We start from the raw sequence: 16433 nt of genomic DNA, 5'->3' as shown, positions 1-16433 counted from the left end.
CTAATTTAAGAAATATTTAAGTAAAAATATCTATGTTGATTTCTTTAAGCCTCTTCTTCAAAACTATTAGTGCCTACTTTATGCTAGGCATAGTTCTTAGAGCAGGAAGGCAGAGGGTGACTAAGACAGATGAATCCTCTGACATCACAAAGTTTATTTTCTGTGGGGAAAGATGAGTAATAAATGAGCAAAACGAAGGATAATGTAATTTCAGACAACAAAATGGTTATTTTGAAATATAAGCAAGGTTCTAGGTTCTACTTGAAGGGCAGATGGGAGGTGACTTAGATGTGCGTTTTGAGTATGTTTTGCATAAAATGTGGGATGTGAGAAGAATCCGGATAGCCAGCTTGAAGAAATTCTTGAGGAAGCGCTTTCTTTCCAGGCAGAAGGAACAGCAAATGTAAAGGCTCTGAAATGGGAACAGACTTCAAGGGAAAAAGAAAAAATAAAAGAGGCAACATTACTGGAGAATAGTGCACAGGATGAAACTAGTACCAGATAAAGGGAACAGAGCAGTGGGGGTCGGGGGGAGGGACTTCACTCAGGGCTCTACAGTTGTCAGCTTTATTTTGTATCTAAGGGTTGGATGCAGAAAGTCAATATGGTGTGAATTTCTTATGCCAAGAGTACTTTGGGGTCTTAGGTAATAAGCAGTAGAGAAACAAGGGTGGAAGTAGAGAAATTAGATAGGAAGCTAGTACAATAATCCAGGGGAAAGATTATGGTTGCTTGAATAGGGGTGGCCATGATGAAAGGGTGAAAAGTTGTGGGTTTGATATGTATTTTAAGTATTAATTTATTACTGGATTGGAATATGAGCAATGAAGGAGAGAATTCAGGGAAGTTTCCCAGATTATTTGCCATAGGTACCAGACGGTACCATTGACTGACTAGGGATGATTAAAGGAAGCACATGTTCTAGGGGAAAAAAAAAATCAGAGTTCTATTTTTGATACTGTAATTTGCAATTCTTATTAAACTCCAAAGTGAAGTTGTTAAATAGGAATTTGGGCATTTCAGACTAATACCCATGGGAGGCATCAGGACTAGGAATAAAATTGGGGGATATTTTCATCATACAGATGATGTTTAATGTCATGGGACTAGATGAGGTTCCCTTGGCAATGAGTGTCGTTGGGGGACTGAGCCCTATGGTATCCCAAAGTTTAATCGTCAGAAATGTGAGTGGGGAGATTGGGATGGAGACTGACAGAAGCAGCCAGTGGTTCAAAGGAGAGCACTGGTATGGGGCTTCCAAGAAGCCAAGGAATGGACTATTTCCAGCCTATGAGTGATTTATACAGGAAATACTGAGTACTAACTGGCACTCAATTCATTCTCTTTCTTTAACAGATAGTTCTGTCCCGGAGACGACGAGTATGAATACCGCAGATAATGGGGTCAATTGTCTGTGTGCCATATGTGGGGACAGGGCTACGGGAAAGCACTATGGAGCCTCGAGCTGTGACGGGTGCAAGGGCTTCTTCAGACGCAGCATTCGCAAGAGTCACGTCTATTCCTGCAGGTACCTGACATGCTCCTTGTAGGAAGGTTACCTTGAGAGGTGTTTCAGAGTGGCATTCATGAAGCAAGGGAATAAAACTCAAAGCTTTCATAGTTCTGTAACTGTAAGGACAAAATATATAAACTTCATTAAAAGTGAAGGTGGGTATGTATGCAGATGCATTCACACAGGTGGTTCTTTTTATGAAACATCCTAGACTTACAACACGTGCATAAAAAAAAATCCATGTACTTATCACCCAGCTTAAACCAATACAGTTGAAGCCTCTGGCGGACACCTCGCCCATCACCTTTTCTTCCTCCCCTTTCTCCCAGAGGTAACTACCGTCTGAAATGTGGTGTTTGTCTTTTCCTTATTTTTATTGTTTCATCATGTGTTCATATACCAATAGACATTTTAAAATCAGTATTTAAATGGTTTCACAATGCATGTATTTTTACTGCTTATCTTTTTAGCATCACATCCGGAGTCCTAAAATTATAAAGGTGCAGATAATTTTTGTAGCTTGTTGATGTTAATGAATAGAATAAAATTTTCAGTTCTAAAATTTTAAATGTGATTCTCATGCTGCAGTTTTGCTGTTGAATTTTTTTGGTCTAAAACTTATTTTAACTATATGGTATGTGTCACATGTTTCTAGTAGGCTTTTAAAAAATAATATCTAGTCAACATTATAGCACAATGTAGGATTACATAGTTCACCTTGAGTATTCAGAATGACAAGTTCTTGCATGCAGGTTACATCTGTGTTAAATATGGGCTATTAAAAATGACTGATTTTTGCAGAAAAACATCTGTGCTCGCTCTGTCTCTGAAAGTCACGCATAGAATTGTTAAGGTGTTTTAGGAGGAAGTTGGATGTTTGGGAAGAAGTTAACTCTCTCACAATGTGATGCCATTTGACTTCTAGGGCTGTGGGAAAAGTTAATATAAAACTCCCAAATATCTAACTAGTATCCTCTAGTAATTTTTCTAGGAGAGCTTAAAGTAGGTTAAAAAATGTAAATCATCCACTTTAAAACCTTCTTGGTAAACAAAAAAGAGTGTATTCTTGCTTTTCTTTTACAGCCCAACTGAAGAGGTTATAAAGTAGATCAAGTAGATTTTCATCAAACATGCGTTTTCTTTGATTCCATTAAATACTGAGTGCTTCCAAAAGATTAATAATTAAATACAAAATAACATGAAAACAATATTTCTTACAATGTTTTAAGTCATGTGTTCTGTTCAAGGTGAAATACACATGCATATAAAATGGCCATCCAAGCAACTAAATCCAACAACAACTTTCAAATAAGAGTCAGGGAATGTCAGCACACAGAGCTCTCAAGATTTCCCCTCTTCCTGTGTAGGGAAAAGTGGGAAAGAGATGTTCCCATAGCAACTTATGGAAATTTAAAAAAATATTCCAACAACATGTATGGCTTTACTCTTACCACCTTCCCAGCATCAATACTTCTGCCAATTTAGCCGCCTTTACACATTTTGGTGTTAAGCAAATGCTATGATTTTCCATTTGGACAATATTATATTGATGTAAGTTGAGGGCCATAAAGTCTTTTTAAGCTCAGGTTTTTGCTGGTCTCAGAGTCTTTTAAGTACACTCACATAACAACCTGTGATGGTAAGTCCTCCCTATTCTGTAACTGTAAGGTAACTTGGGATGTTAAATAATATTCCCAGGTTCTATGGACAGCGAATGGTGGCCCTGGGAATAAAGCTCAGGTTTAATTCCAGAGGCTGTATTCTTTTCTTTAATGTACAGTTTAGTTTTCAGTATATTCGTAGAGTTGTGCAAGCATCAGTACAACCAATTTAGAACATAGCATCATCCTACAGGGACCTCTTAATACCCTTGTGTAGTCATTCTCCATTTCCTGTAGCTCCCTGCCCACCAATGTAGGGGAACTGTTTGTTTCTGTAGATTTGCCTCTTTCACACATTTGATGTATATGAAATTGTACAATAAGTGACCTTTTGCATCTGACTTCTTTCACTTAGATTAGTGTTTTCTAGGTTTATACATATTGTAGCATGTGTCAGCACTTCATTCTTGTTTATTGCCAAATAATAATATTACGTTGTGTAAGTACACCACATTTTGTTTATCTGTTCATCGGCTGATAGGCATGTGTGTTGTCCCCACTTTTTGTCTCTTATGAGCAATGCTGCTGCGGACATTTGTGTACAAGTGTTTGTGTGGACATATGTTTTCATCTCTCTTGGGTATATCCCTAAGTGTGGAGTTGCTGGGTCATATGCTAACTCTTGTTTAACTTTTAGAAGAACTGCCAAACTTTCTTCCTAAGCATCCACATCATTTTGTATTATAACCAACAATATATGAGAGGGCCAATTTTCTCACATCTTTGTCAACATTTGTTTTTGTCTGTTTTTTCTGATTATGGCTGTTGTAGTGGGTGCGAAGAGACCGTACTTTCAAGACTGTGTTCAAATGTCTCTTGATATGTAATTTGGCATTTAGAGTAAACTCCAATTGGATGTGAGGTAAAATGAATAGAGGAATACTTAAGTAGAGAAAAGAATGAAAGTGCAGAGGAGTGAAGTTCTCATAGATTCTCCCTCGCACTGAAACCATTTAGCAGTACACATTAGAATTTATATACCAAAGATTATTAAACTAGGCTTGGCTTTCATGGCTCTTGCTAGAAATGATCATGGATATTGCCCAAAAGTGAGATATCGTTCAGTTTTATTTTATTATAAAGACTGCACAAGAGGTGAGACTTGTTTTTCCATGTACATGCTGATCATGAAATTGGAAAAGTCGTAGTTTACTGTTCTTATACATTCTTTCTATTGATCCAAATTTGACCATACTTTAAAAAATCTATTTGCTTTTTTTGATACATAATAATTTTCTGCAAACTAACATATCTTTGTTTGATATTATAGGTTCAATCGGCAATGTGTTGTTGACAAAGACAAAAGGAATCAATGTAGATACTGTCGATTAAGAAAGTGCTTTAGAGCAGGAATGAAAAAAGAAGGTAATAATATACAATATAATGATGATTAATATTATCGATGAAAAGTGTCACACACATATATTATCATTTAATCACAATAATCTTTACATGAGTTCTGATCTTCCTCAATGAAGAACCTACAGTTCCTTGAGTTTAAGAATTTGTTCATATACATACTCAGCTCATAAGTGGTGGAGACAGTCTTTATTTGGTGATGGTCTGATTTTACACTGTTCTGTCCACTAGTGTGTTATCTCTGGCAACAAAATTATTGTCTAAACAACACTCCAGTGTCTTGTTCAAAAGATAAGTGGTGAAATATATTAAAATAGGATGCAATTATAAATGTATTTTAAATCATTTTTATTCTCAACAACAACTGAGTATCTTTATAGATTTCATAAACATTAAACTGAACGTTGACTTTTCATGCATTCATTTATTTATTTAACAAATTTATTGAGCACTGCTGCTTTCCAAACACTGTTCTGGGTGCCAAGGTTTCAGTAGTGAACAAAATAGTCAAAATCGTCCCCTCTCAGGGTGCTTATATTCTATTCAAGGACAGAGACAATAGACTAGATACTGCCTTTTAATGGGCACTAATTTCATTTTGAACATAATTCAATAATCTGGTTATATTATACTCCATTCTAACTATGGTTAATTTTGCAACAAATGTGTTTAGCACATTTAAAGTTTGGCAGGGAATGGCTGCTATGAGATTTTGTGCTTAATGAGTTTTGCCACATGCTTAGGCCTATCACGTACAAAGAGATACTTTTCAGGATGATTTCACACACCACTGAAAAATTAAATTAAATCTAATAACTATGCTACAGACATGTAAAGAATATCAAACCTATCTTAAACATAGTTTTTTTCCTATGTCACTCAATATATTCAAGAGACAAAAATTTCCTGTTTCATTCGGGTGCTGGTCTCAAAGTGAAGGCAGATTAAAGTTCAAAAATTTAAAGGAGAAACACTTTTTCATTTCAAAATAACTTATTTCCAGTGGCATGTTTGGTAGCTTATGGGATTAATTACATACTTTGTCAGTCATCTCCATCCGTTTCTACTTGAACCCCTGCTTCACTCCTACAAAAGTACAGGCGAGTCTCAATTCTGTGTTTCCTTTAAGAATTTTGCAATTTGTTAAATAAAATTATTTTCAAAAGTAGTGAAATTATGTTTTGAACTGTTCATAGAATAATGCATTAATTTTTCCTAAATAGATTAGGAAGGAACTTCGAGCTTTCAAAGCAGATATATTTCTCTTATTTATAGTAATAGCATAATACTAAGGTTAGACGGAAACACATATAAATATGGTTTTATGATAGCTGCAAGAAGATTACAAATGTTTACAATATCTTTTAGTATTTTTCTAAAGATTGATCAGGTAAATAAAATTCATAAAAGTATAGCTTACATTTTAATTTTTTATATCCACATTTACACTTCCAAATGAGTCAACTTAGGCTGAAAATCAATGACAATATTTTTTTAAAAAGAGGAGGGGAGTAATCTACCAGTAAATATGAGTTCAAAGTAAAATATTAATGGTTCACTCCAACTAAAGATTACTCACTCTTAAAAGCAAGGAGTCTGGTATTTTCTTTTTCAAATTAACGGAGTTGATATTTAATAGTAAGTTTTGGTTAGGTAGTAGATTTTGACATACAAATTGGTGAATTTCTTTAATAAAAGAATAATTACAAAAAAAATTCTGACAGTTTTGTGTTTTCAGCAGAATTGGGTAGAGCATTAATGCAAATAACTTTGTTTTCTTTCTTTATGGTTAAGAGAAGATCATTTTACCTTTTATGTTTTGAAATCCAACTTTGACATCCAACTTACATTATTCTTTATATAGCAAATATTCAAATTCATACTCCCCTCTCACTCTTTCTTATATTTAAAATTTTAGTTTTCAATAAAAAATTGGGGGCTGCACATTGTTCTTTCTTCCTTCTGAAAGAAGCAGATCTACCTCTTTCTTAGAAGACTTTTATGTAGTACATAATATTTCTTCATTGTTCCAAAATGCTGATTTTCCAGTCTCAGCCTTCTAAAGAGAGACCCCTACACGCTGCAAGTTTTGTTTTATTGTTTATAAACTGTCCCGAGAACACTGTTTCACAACAGATCATAAGATTGCAATCCTAAAATCATCTCAACTAAAATAAATTTACTTTCCATTTTTGCTAGTGTTTTAGAGGAAAAAGAAAAATGGGAGTTTCAAAATGTGTGACTCATATTTTCTGACCGTGAATACACTCTTATCTTTGACCTGGTCATTCTCACAGGCGATACCCTTCCTCTAGTTATCTTACAGTTTTATTAACTTTGAGAGAATGGAAAACCATCCTATTAAAAATACAGCATGGCTGAACTGGCTGACCCAACACTTTATAACATGCATGCCATCATGAAGTCCCAAAAGGCAATATTTTATGAGCTCTAGTGACAAGCCTGGCTCTTTCTACTTTCAAAAGTGGTACAGAATGAAAAATATCTTCAGTCCTACTTTTCTCCCTGCCTATACCCCCCTCCCAAGTTGTTTTAGAAATATCCCTTCTCTCTTTTTATACTATTTTTTTTATTTCAAACTGTATATTCTGACATATATTGAAGAGAACTGACCAACAAATACTGCGATTTTTCTCCCCAGCTGTGCAAAATGAACGTGATAGAATAAGTACCAGAAGAAGCACATTCGACGGCAGCAACATTCCCTCCATTAACACACTGGCACAGGCGGAAGTTCGTTCTCACCAGGTACTGCTGCCCCAGGGTCCAGCCCTGTTTATTAGACTCAAATGTTTATTTAGGCATAATGCAAAAATGATTTAAGTTCATTCAAATGCACTCGTTACTCTAATTCATTACTCTGTTCAAATTCAAGAGTTTTACTTTTGGAAATATTTCTGGACTGTTGACTTAATTTTGACTCTTCCTGGACAAGTTCCTGTTTTTTAGATAGAAAAATGATAAATGATGCATTTCAGTCTCAGATTGTTAAAGGAAAAGTGTGTTTACAAGGTTGAGTTAAAATCCTTAATGTGTAACACAGCTCTCTGTGGGCAGCATCTTGTTGTGTTGGTCAGATCTGTAAAGGCAGTTACCACAGCTTTGAGGGTGTTAGTTGAGATCTATTGTCAGAGACTTCTTCCTTGAAAATGACTTCTAGACTCAGGAACTCACCTTGGCACCTGCTTGGGAAACAGGTATTTAAGGGAAGAGCTAGAATTTGGAAAACACATGAGAAAGCTGATTATTTTAAATTTCTAGGGTGAGAATATCAGTTCTAAAGTCAAAAAATATATATAGGTGATCAGTTATATAAATAAAAGTAAATCTCTTAAGAATAAAATAAAGAAAACTTCGGAAGAAAGTTTATTTTGGCGGTGCCCCTATTAGAAATGTTAATGATAATTTTTCCATTATAAAGCAAATTATGAAATAGCTAACTATTAATCAGGTCCTATAATGAGTCAGTGCAACTACTTTCGTTTTTGATAACACAGGGGTAATATGATGAGGTTAACATCAGCATTATCATCATCATTACTTGAAGATTACTTGATGGTCCTATAAAGTATTTGGAGAATGGCCTCAAAGGAGCTGTGAGGAAATACACACACACAACAGGAAGACACGGACACACAGACACATGTTCAACAATTAAGTTCATAAGAACTGTTAGAAAGTGATTTTTTTCAGCAGAGGAGCATTTGAACACAACTTATATTTTAGACAGTTCAAAATTTTCTGTCATTTTAAAGCTTTATACTTTAAGGTTTTCAAGGTGCTTAGTCAAAGATTGGTGTCTTAACTTTGGGTGGGCTTCCGTGGAATGCAGCAACAGCAATCGTCTGGCTTCTCCTCCAAATCTCTTCCCCTTTGTTTGGTAAACTTAATCCGATGGAAACTTTTCTTCATAGACTACAACAAATTAAAGATGGACTTTCTTAATGGAACTATCACCTTTTAACTAAAAATAAAATCACACAGCGTATTTCATGTGGATACTAAATCTCTCTTTGTATAGTCTTTTTGAATTACAAACCTCTCCAAAAGTGGTGGTACCTTCTTTTACAGATTTGGCCAATAAAATAAGATACTGCTCCCAGACTAGGGTACTAGGCAGTGAAGGTTCTTAATCTCACTTGTACTAATAGGTATTTTATTTCTCAATTTTAAAATGTTCAGTACATTTCAGGATACCATGACGACAGTGCCACCTTCAATGGTGTTTACTTGTTGCAGTCACAGAAAAAAAGAGAAGTATTACTCCTACTATTTTAAATAATAAATTAATATAATGCTCTTCTTGATGCCAGATCTCAGTCTCAAGCCCTGGTGCAAGCACTGACATAAATGTTAAGAAAATTGCCAGTGTTGGTGATGTCTGTGAATCCATGAAACAGCAGCTCCTGGTGTTGGTGGAATGGGCTAAATACATTCCTGCCTTTTGTGAGTTACCGCTAGATGATCAGGTATCGTTTAAAGAAATTCTGAATGCTTGCAAAAAAAAAAAAATGGTTTTTGAACTTGGCTAAGTTTTTGTGTTCTTTGAATGACATTTGTAGTAGATTTACTACATTTGGCAGCGGTTAAATTACCTTATGAGAAAAAGATTGGTTTTCTTGTTCATTCATCTTGTTCTGTGAAGAGGCAGACTGTTTAAATTCTACTTTAGAGGTCTTAACAAATGTTATCGATTGGATGAGAGTTGATCAAGCCAATGTTTTTCCCTCTTGGAGTTTAGAAAGGTTAAGTAAGGGAGAAAGCAGGTAACTGTCATTGTGAGACAAAGTATTAGAAGAGTAAACATCTGGGAAGCAAATGGTAAACCACTGTGTCTTGGTGTTTACTGAAGGTGCGTATAAAATTCCTCAGAAATACCAGGCCACTTCTAGACAGAAACCACACAAGGGTGTGTTGATATCTTTGTATGCGCTTTTATGCAATTAACATATAAAATTTTGCCTTTCATGTTGTCAATTTTATTCTAGCATTTACTATATAAAAATTATAGATCTGGTTAAAAAAAAAAGTCTGTAGACTTGTACTCTGAAACCTACAGAAAATACAGAGAATTCAAATACAGTGATCTTTTTCTAATATGTATATATATTCATATTTTGTCATGTGTACATTAAGATATTTTAATCAATAGCTAAAAATTATAATTTTCTAATTAGACTATAAAGATTAGATTATTAGTTTCAGAACCATTTTAACTCTTCTAGATAGATATATTTTGAGGACGTGAATAATTTGGTAACTTCCAGTTTCCCCCAGACTGAACAAAGCATGGTATGTAATATAACCAGTGTATATTTTTACACCTTCTGACCAGTGCTCTTCATCATCGATACACAAAAACAAAGAAACAATCAAAGGGAAAGGGGCATGATTATTTAAAAATAAAAGAAGGGCAAAATATTTACACAACCAGAAAATAAAAGTGATCACAGGAAGTTAGCAGTTATATTTCTAGGAGAGCATTTCACCTGGTGACAAAAAGAAAACGCTGTGAAATCTGAAATCATTCTTAAAATGTTCTGTAACTCCCTTCCTGGTGTGAGTCATGGTTATTGACATATCGTAAAGATAGCTTGGCTCAGAAGGTTATTTCAGAGTGAATAATGCTAAATTGCTAAAACCTACTTGTCTCACCCCAAGCCATATAAGGAGGGTGATGTTATTTATCAGCTTTATATTTTTATTATCACTCTTTGAAAGTTGCTGACACGTATGAAGACAATGATTTAAAAATTGGGAAATTGAAATCCAGTAACTTGTCAATGTTTTTTATTTATTAACTGACACTTCAATATTAACAGTTTAACACTTGATAGCCATGGATTGGTGACTGTCTATTATAGGTAAGTCATTAGGGAATTAGTTTTCACTTGCATTATATATTACATTATTTTTTTCAATGCTCTCAGAAACTCTGTGGCATAAATTTTATAATCTCCACTTAACAATTGTAAAAACTGAGCCATAGATCACTTAAATTCACTTAGTAAATTCATCAAACAAATATTTATTAGAACTATTATTCAGTTTTAGGAACTATGAGTATTTGGCAGTAAAAATACAGATTACATCACTATCCTTGTAAAGTTTGCACTGTACTTGGGAGACACAGGCAATAAAAATGTACAGATTATGAGTAAGTTAATTCTAGGTGGGGATACGTTCTATAAAATGAAATGGGATGAGTTGTTAGAGAATGACTGGGGGTGGAGTGGTAACAGATACTTTAAACTGGGGACCAGAAAAGATTTTTCCTGAGACCTAAGTGGCAAGAGGCCAAGCTTGTCAAGATCTGAAGAGAAAGCATTCTGGGTGCAGGGACAGCACGTTCAAAGGCTCTGAGACAAGCAGGCATCATGTGCTTGGAGAAAAGTGAGCCAAGGATGTTGCAAGATGGAACCAGAGACGTGGGCGGGGAGCGCAAAGCATTGAGCCATCACCTCATCTGAGCCCACAGTCAAGGTGTTTAGATTTCATTCGAAGGCCATCTTAACCCTCACCCTAAGAAACCAGTGAAGAGCTTTTTGCAAAGGAGTGATATGAACTGATTATTATTTTACAAATGTCATCTTAGAAGCTCTGTCAAGGAGGACTTAGAATGGAGGAACTAGAAAGGAAGCAGGAATACCTATTAGCTCTTTGGAAAGCCAGGTGAAGAATGGCCAAGGCTTGCACTGAGGCGGCAGCAATGGAGAAGCAATGTTAGGACTTGCTTGGATGCTGGTGCCGTTTACTAAGATGATGATGATGTTGGAGAAGCATCACTCTGATGTGTTAAACTTGAAGTGCCTCCTATTCTTCCTACTGGTGATGTTCAGCAGGCAGTTGAGCTCATTTGAGAGCTTAGTGCAGAGTTAAAGTTTCAATCTAGAGAGTGTCAGATTCCTCTTCCCTCATTCACTGTATCGCAAGTCTTCGCTTTGTTTTAGTTTATTTAGTTTACTATGTGTAAGAGATCGTGTTTTACATACAGTTTCTCATCGAGTCCTCGTGACTTCACTTTGAGATTTTTATTACTATCTCCCTCGGATAGATGAAAACAAATGAGTCCCAAACATACTGGTTAACTAACCCAGGCTTAAACAGGTAGTAAGTGGGCCAAGCCAGAATTAGAACTCTGATTTGTTTGACTGTATTTCATTCCCAAACATCATTCACTCCCAAACACTTAACTGTTCTGTTTTTGTTCATTTGTTGGTTTTGCTGCTATTTGTATTGACTTGTCAGTTTTTGAAATTTTGAAAAATAAAACTCTGTTGACATGCTAAAATAGAAAAATAGAAGGCTTAATGATGGCAAAAATCTATGAATATTACACTCTTTAAAAAGAGTCTTAGGCTTAATGAACACTAAGTTAATCATACTCATATTATACAATCTTTTAATCATTATATTTTATAATTAATTGTTAAACTTGGAATTTTTCATTAAGGTGGCGCTGTTGAGAGCTCACGCAGGGGAACATTTACTGCTTGGAGCTACAAAGAGATCCATGGTATATAAAGATATTTTGCTTTTGGGTAAGTTTTTTTTTTTTAATTTGAGAAAAAATTATGCATGCTTTAGCCTTCCATGGTGTCTGGTCTATATGTATCAAGCATTCATAGACACTGTCAGAGAGTGCTGTCATTTCAAAAATTGATTTCATTGGTCAGGTCCTCACTCAGGCTCTATTTTTTCTTGCTTTTATTGCAAGGAAGTTCAGAGTGCATTAAGATATAAAAATAAAAAAATAGACGTTGCTCAATAGAATTAATATTGGGGTATGTTTAAATCATATCAGGACAAAGAATGATTTGTGTCACCATCTGATGGAGTCCCAGTGTTGTTTCATACACCCTCAATGTCTACTTAAAAATTGTAGTGTGTATTATTTTATACTCTTTTAAGGAACATGTTTATCTCCTGTGATATCATTGCCCACGATATGCTACAAAATTGCAAGTTAAAAAAAATTTTGGTGACACTGCCTGAGAAATTCTGATAGTTAATGAGCAGTGCTGACACAGGGAACAGTAAGATGGCAGGTGGAATGGAGGGGCAGACGGGATAAGACACAGAAGAAACACTTGTGTCTCCATGAAGTGCTCCAATCCTCCACTTTATTTATAAAATTAGCTTTCCTGTGAGAGAATTGAGATTCCTCTAATGCTTATTAGCTCTGCCTCCCTCTGGCTATGTAAAATAATGACTAAATTGTCCATTCTATTTTTGTGATAGATATTTTATCCCACAATATAAATAAATTGAACGTAATATCACAATATTTATTGAGGGCTTACTCTGTAAGACGCATTGCTTTAAGTGCTTGACATGTATCTACACACAATCTCATTTAATCCTCACAATAACCCTAAGGAATGGGTACTAATATTTTCAGCCTATTTTGCAGTGGAATAAATGAAGGCAGAAAAAGTTCACCTAAGGTCACAAAGTAAGTAAGGGATAGAGCCAGGATTCTAAACCACGTAACGTGACTGCAGAGACTGAGATTTTAAGTTCTATTAAACACACTCTTGTATTTTTAGGACCGCTACAATACTGTTCTCCTTGTAAATCTGAATACAATATACATAGAAAACAAAATGTGTTTACCACATAGTTCTAAATCCTTTTACCCTAAATAATTAGGTAATTTAACTTTTCATAAGCAGAGGCGGGGCTATAATTTTTTTAATACATTCACACATGTTGTTATACTGAAGATTATCTTTGCCTGCAGTGAAAGAACTCAGAATATTCTGCTTTTCATAAAACCAGAAAATAAAAATTTAGCTATTATTTTAGGGCTATAATAAGCTTCCAATTTTCCAATATTTTAGAAGCTGTAATAAAATACTCATCATATTGTAGCCAGAGAATTTCTAAGGTAGAATGGTCTTTAGGGATTTAGTGGTCCAGCTTTCTGTCCGATTTCTGAACTCCCTTGAATTCATCTCTGTAAAGTGATCATTGCATCTCTACTTAAAGAAATCCAGGAAGAGAGAATTTACTACTTAATGAGACAACTCATGAGAATACATGTGCTAATTTTTAATAATTGTCTGTTTAGACTTGTTAGAATTGTGTCTCAATGGTTGTTAACCTATATACACCTAGACCACTAAAGGAATGCTGTTTTTAATTTACCATAAGCAAGAAAGATTCTTTAGGTTTTGTATTATGCTCATTAATGAGTAAGACACTGACAAATAACTGACATAGTGGAAAGCTAATCATTATATCTTGTTTCTCCCCTGTCAATTATTAGCTTGCTATTAGTCTGTACTTTAGCTTTATCACTAGTGACCCAGGCTGTTAAAATGCATGTGATCGCATTATCAACGTTATTGATCCTTTAAGTGTTCTTAAGTTTTTCTAACACAAGTAGCAATGTTATTGAGAAAGGAAGTACTAATTCCTATTTCTTCAAGGGAAAATCATTTAAAACGTTGGTTTGTAGTAATTTAAACAAAATTGTAATTTTTTTGTGTATGTATGCAGAAGTGATTATGATTTTTTTAAATTTTTAATTAAAAAAATGTTTTATCTAGGAAACAACTACGTTATTCACCGCAACAGCTGTGAAGTCGAGATCAGCCGTGTGGCCAACCGGGTTCTAGATGAGCTGGTCCGACCATTTCAAGAAATTCAGATTGATGACAATGAATATGCTTGTTTGAAGGCAATTGTATTTTTTGATCCAGGTTTGTTTCCAAAGTTCCACTAAAAATAATTATAACTAAAATGAAACTACCTTTTTAATATTAGAGTCTTTCACACTCTAGTAAGAGTAAGTATTTAGATTGCCCTTTTTATTCCTTTATTAGACGCGAAAGGGCTAAGTGACCCTGGGAAGATTAAAAACATGCGGTTCCAAGTGCAGCTAAGTTTGGAGGACTACATCAACGACCGGCAGTACGACTCCAGGGGCAGGTTTGGGGAGCTGCTTCTGCTCCTGCCCACGCTGCAAAGCATCACTTGGCAAATGATTGAGCAAATACAATTTGTTAAGCTTTTTGGGATGGTTAAAATTGACAACCTACTTCAGGAAATGCTACTGGGTGGTGAGTACATTTAAGAATTTCTATTTTATTTACTAGCATCACACTACAGAACTTTAGAACAAGTTTGACCTGTTTAAATTTTGTCCTTGACAAAATGAACTCAATTTTTTACATTTAGAAAGTCTGCAAAACAAACCCACTAAATGGAAACAAAAATACTGCAACATATTCAAACATCCGTTCTTACTAGCTTCCACCATCTTTACTCTACCTGGTCCCTCTTACCTCAAGTTTTAGATCCTTCCAAATATGGTAAATTGAAATATATTTTCTATTTTTAGTACTTCTTGGAGTATATTACATTTTCCTATGCTTTTTTTCTCCTCTAAAAGCTCAAGGATGTCGGAATTGCAACATAACCAAAACATATATACAGCAAATGCCTTAAAAATAAACACTCTGCTCCTGAAATAATTAATTGACACAACACAATGAAAAGGGAAAAATGAGATTTCATTGCTGCAGTAGCTGTCAGGAATAACCTAAGAAATCATTTATTTTGCTTTCTGATCTAGATTAAATTTCCCTGTAAAATCGCTTTATTTTAGTTTAGTTTAGTTTTACTTTTCGTTTTCTAGTGCTTAATGCGTTTTTCTAATGATATCTTTCTGAAATAAAAGTTGTTTATGCTATTAGGGTGATCCCAAATACTATAAACCTGAGGTAAGTGATTCTTGGAATTGCCTTAACAACAGGCAGCAAACCTAATGATTCCAGGAAACCACAGAGAAGGTCCATTATTAATAGACAACATAATATGATACAACATTAATCTAGCCCATGTACAGTGAAAGCTGACATTGTCTTTAATATGGCAGTGGCTCTATTAATATATTTTTGAATTCCCAAAAAGCACTTTACAAAAATAGCAATATTCAAGCTGTCAATCAAAACACTTGTTCCAAGGTAGACTCGCTGTTCCTGATTAAATATCACTAACACGAGCATCTTTTTATCTTCTGTAGGTACTTCCAGTGATGCTAACCATCTCCATCATCCAATGCACCCACATTTATCTCAAGATCCATTAACTGGACAAACTATACTTTTGGGTCCCATGTCAACACTGGTTCATACAGACCAAATCTGTAAGTATTTGGACTACTTTTGAATAATAATATTTCTTAAACTTAATTACCTGAGGAAAAGTGAAATTTGGGGAAAGCGTCTGTTAGTAGTCAGAAACTGTAGAAATTGGGTATAATTTCTTCTTAAGACTTAATTGTGGGAGATTGTGATACTTAGCAAATCACTTATTCTTCTTGGAGCTATGAGTACCTGAGTCTTTCAAATTCATAGGTTTGGGAGCACAAAAGATCATACAGGTAGACCTAGTTTTGCCTGGTAGGGCAGGACCAGAAAAATGACTTTGCAAACTGGAACATTTTGGAAATGGAAAGGAATCTTAATTATCAATGGGAAAATTATGATTACTTGTGACCTTTAAATATGTTTATCAATACATTAAGAACTTTTTAAACTATAGGTTATAAATGTATAGGAAAACTAAAAATACAATAATAATTCTAATTTAATTTTTAATTTAGTGTACTAACTTATTTAGTACACTGTAATTTAAAATATTAGAAATGCTGAGAATTAATCTGTTTTATTTCTTTGTAAAAAAGTCTGATGAGTTGTTTGAACAGTGCTTGCGACCTTCTCCTCCAATAACTTATAAGAGGAAGTGAACATGTTTGATGAATTTTCCTCTTCTGGAAGTTTGGGTCAGCTTCCAACCTTTTGTCCTTTGCATTTTCAATGTCCTGAAGTATCTCTGAGAAACCATTTGATGTGACTTTTTTTGCCAGT

The 16433-nt window shown here is 34.7% G+C and overlaps 1 protein-coding gene across 3 annotated transcripts in view; it reads left to right on the top strand.

Annotated features, from left to right (window-relative positions):
* The window catches only part of HNF4G (hepatocyte nuclear factor 4 gamma), a 106987-nt gene that overhangs the window by 84499 nt on the left and 6055 nt on the right, over positions 1–16433 (top strand). For all 3 annotated transcript variants that reach the window (XM_032469934.1, XM_032469935.1, XM_006185863.3), the window contains 8 exons: positions 1357–1528; positions 4445–4539; positions 7196–7302; positions 8868–9023; positions 12008–12095; positions 14109–14261; positions 14385–14621; positions 15587–15709. In XM_032469934.1, the coding sequence (XP_032325825.1) occupies positions 1357–1528; positions 4445–4539; positions 7196–7302; positions 8868–9023; positions 12008–12095; positions 14109–14261; positions 14385–14621; positions 15587–15709 (1131 nt within the window). The remainder of the gene's footprint in view (positions 1–1356; positions 1529–4444; positions 4540–7195; positions 7303–8867; positions 9024–12007; positions 12096–14108; positions 14262–14384; positions 14622–15586; positions 15710–16433) is intronic.

Source organism: Camelus ferus, chromosome 29, assembly GCF_009834535.1.
Source record: "Camelus ferus isolate YT-003-E chromosome 29, BCGSAC_Cfer_1.0, whole genome shotgun sequence".
NCBI lineage: Eukaryota > Metazoa > Chordata > Mammalia > Artiodactyla > Camelidae > Camelus > Camelus ferus.
This window is presented reverse-complemented; position numbering and strand designations above follow the sequence as displayed.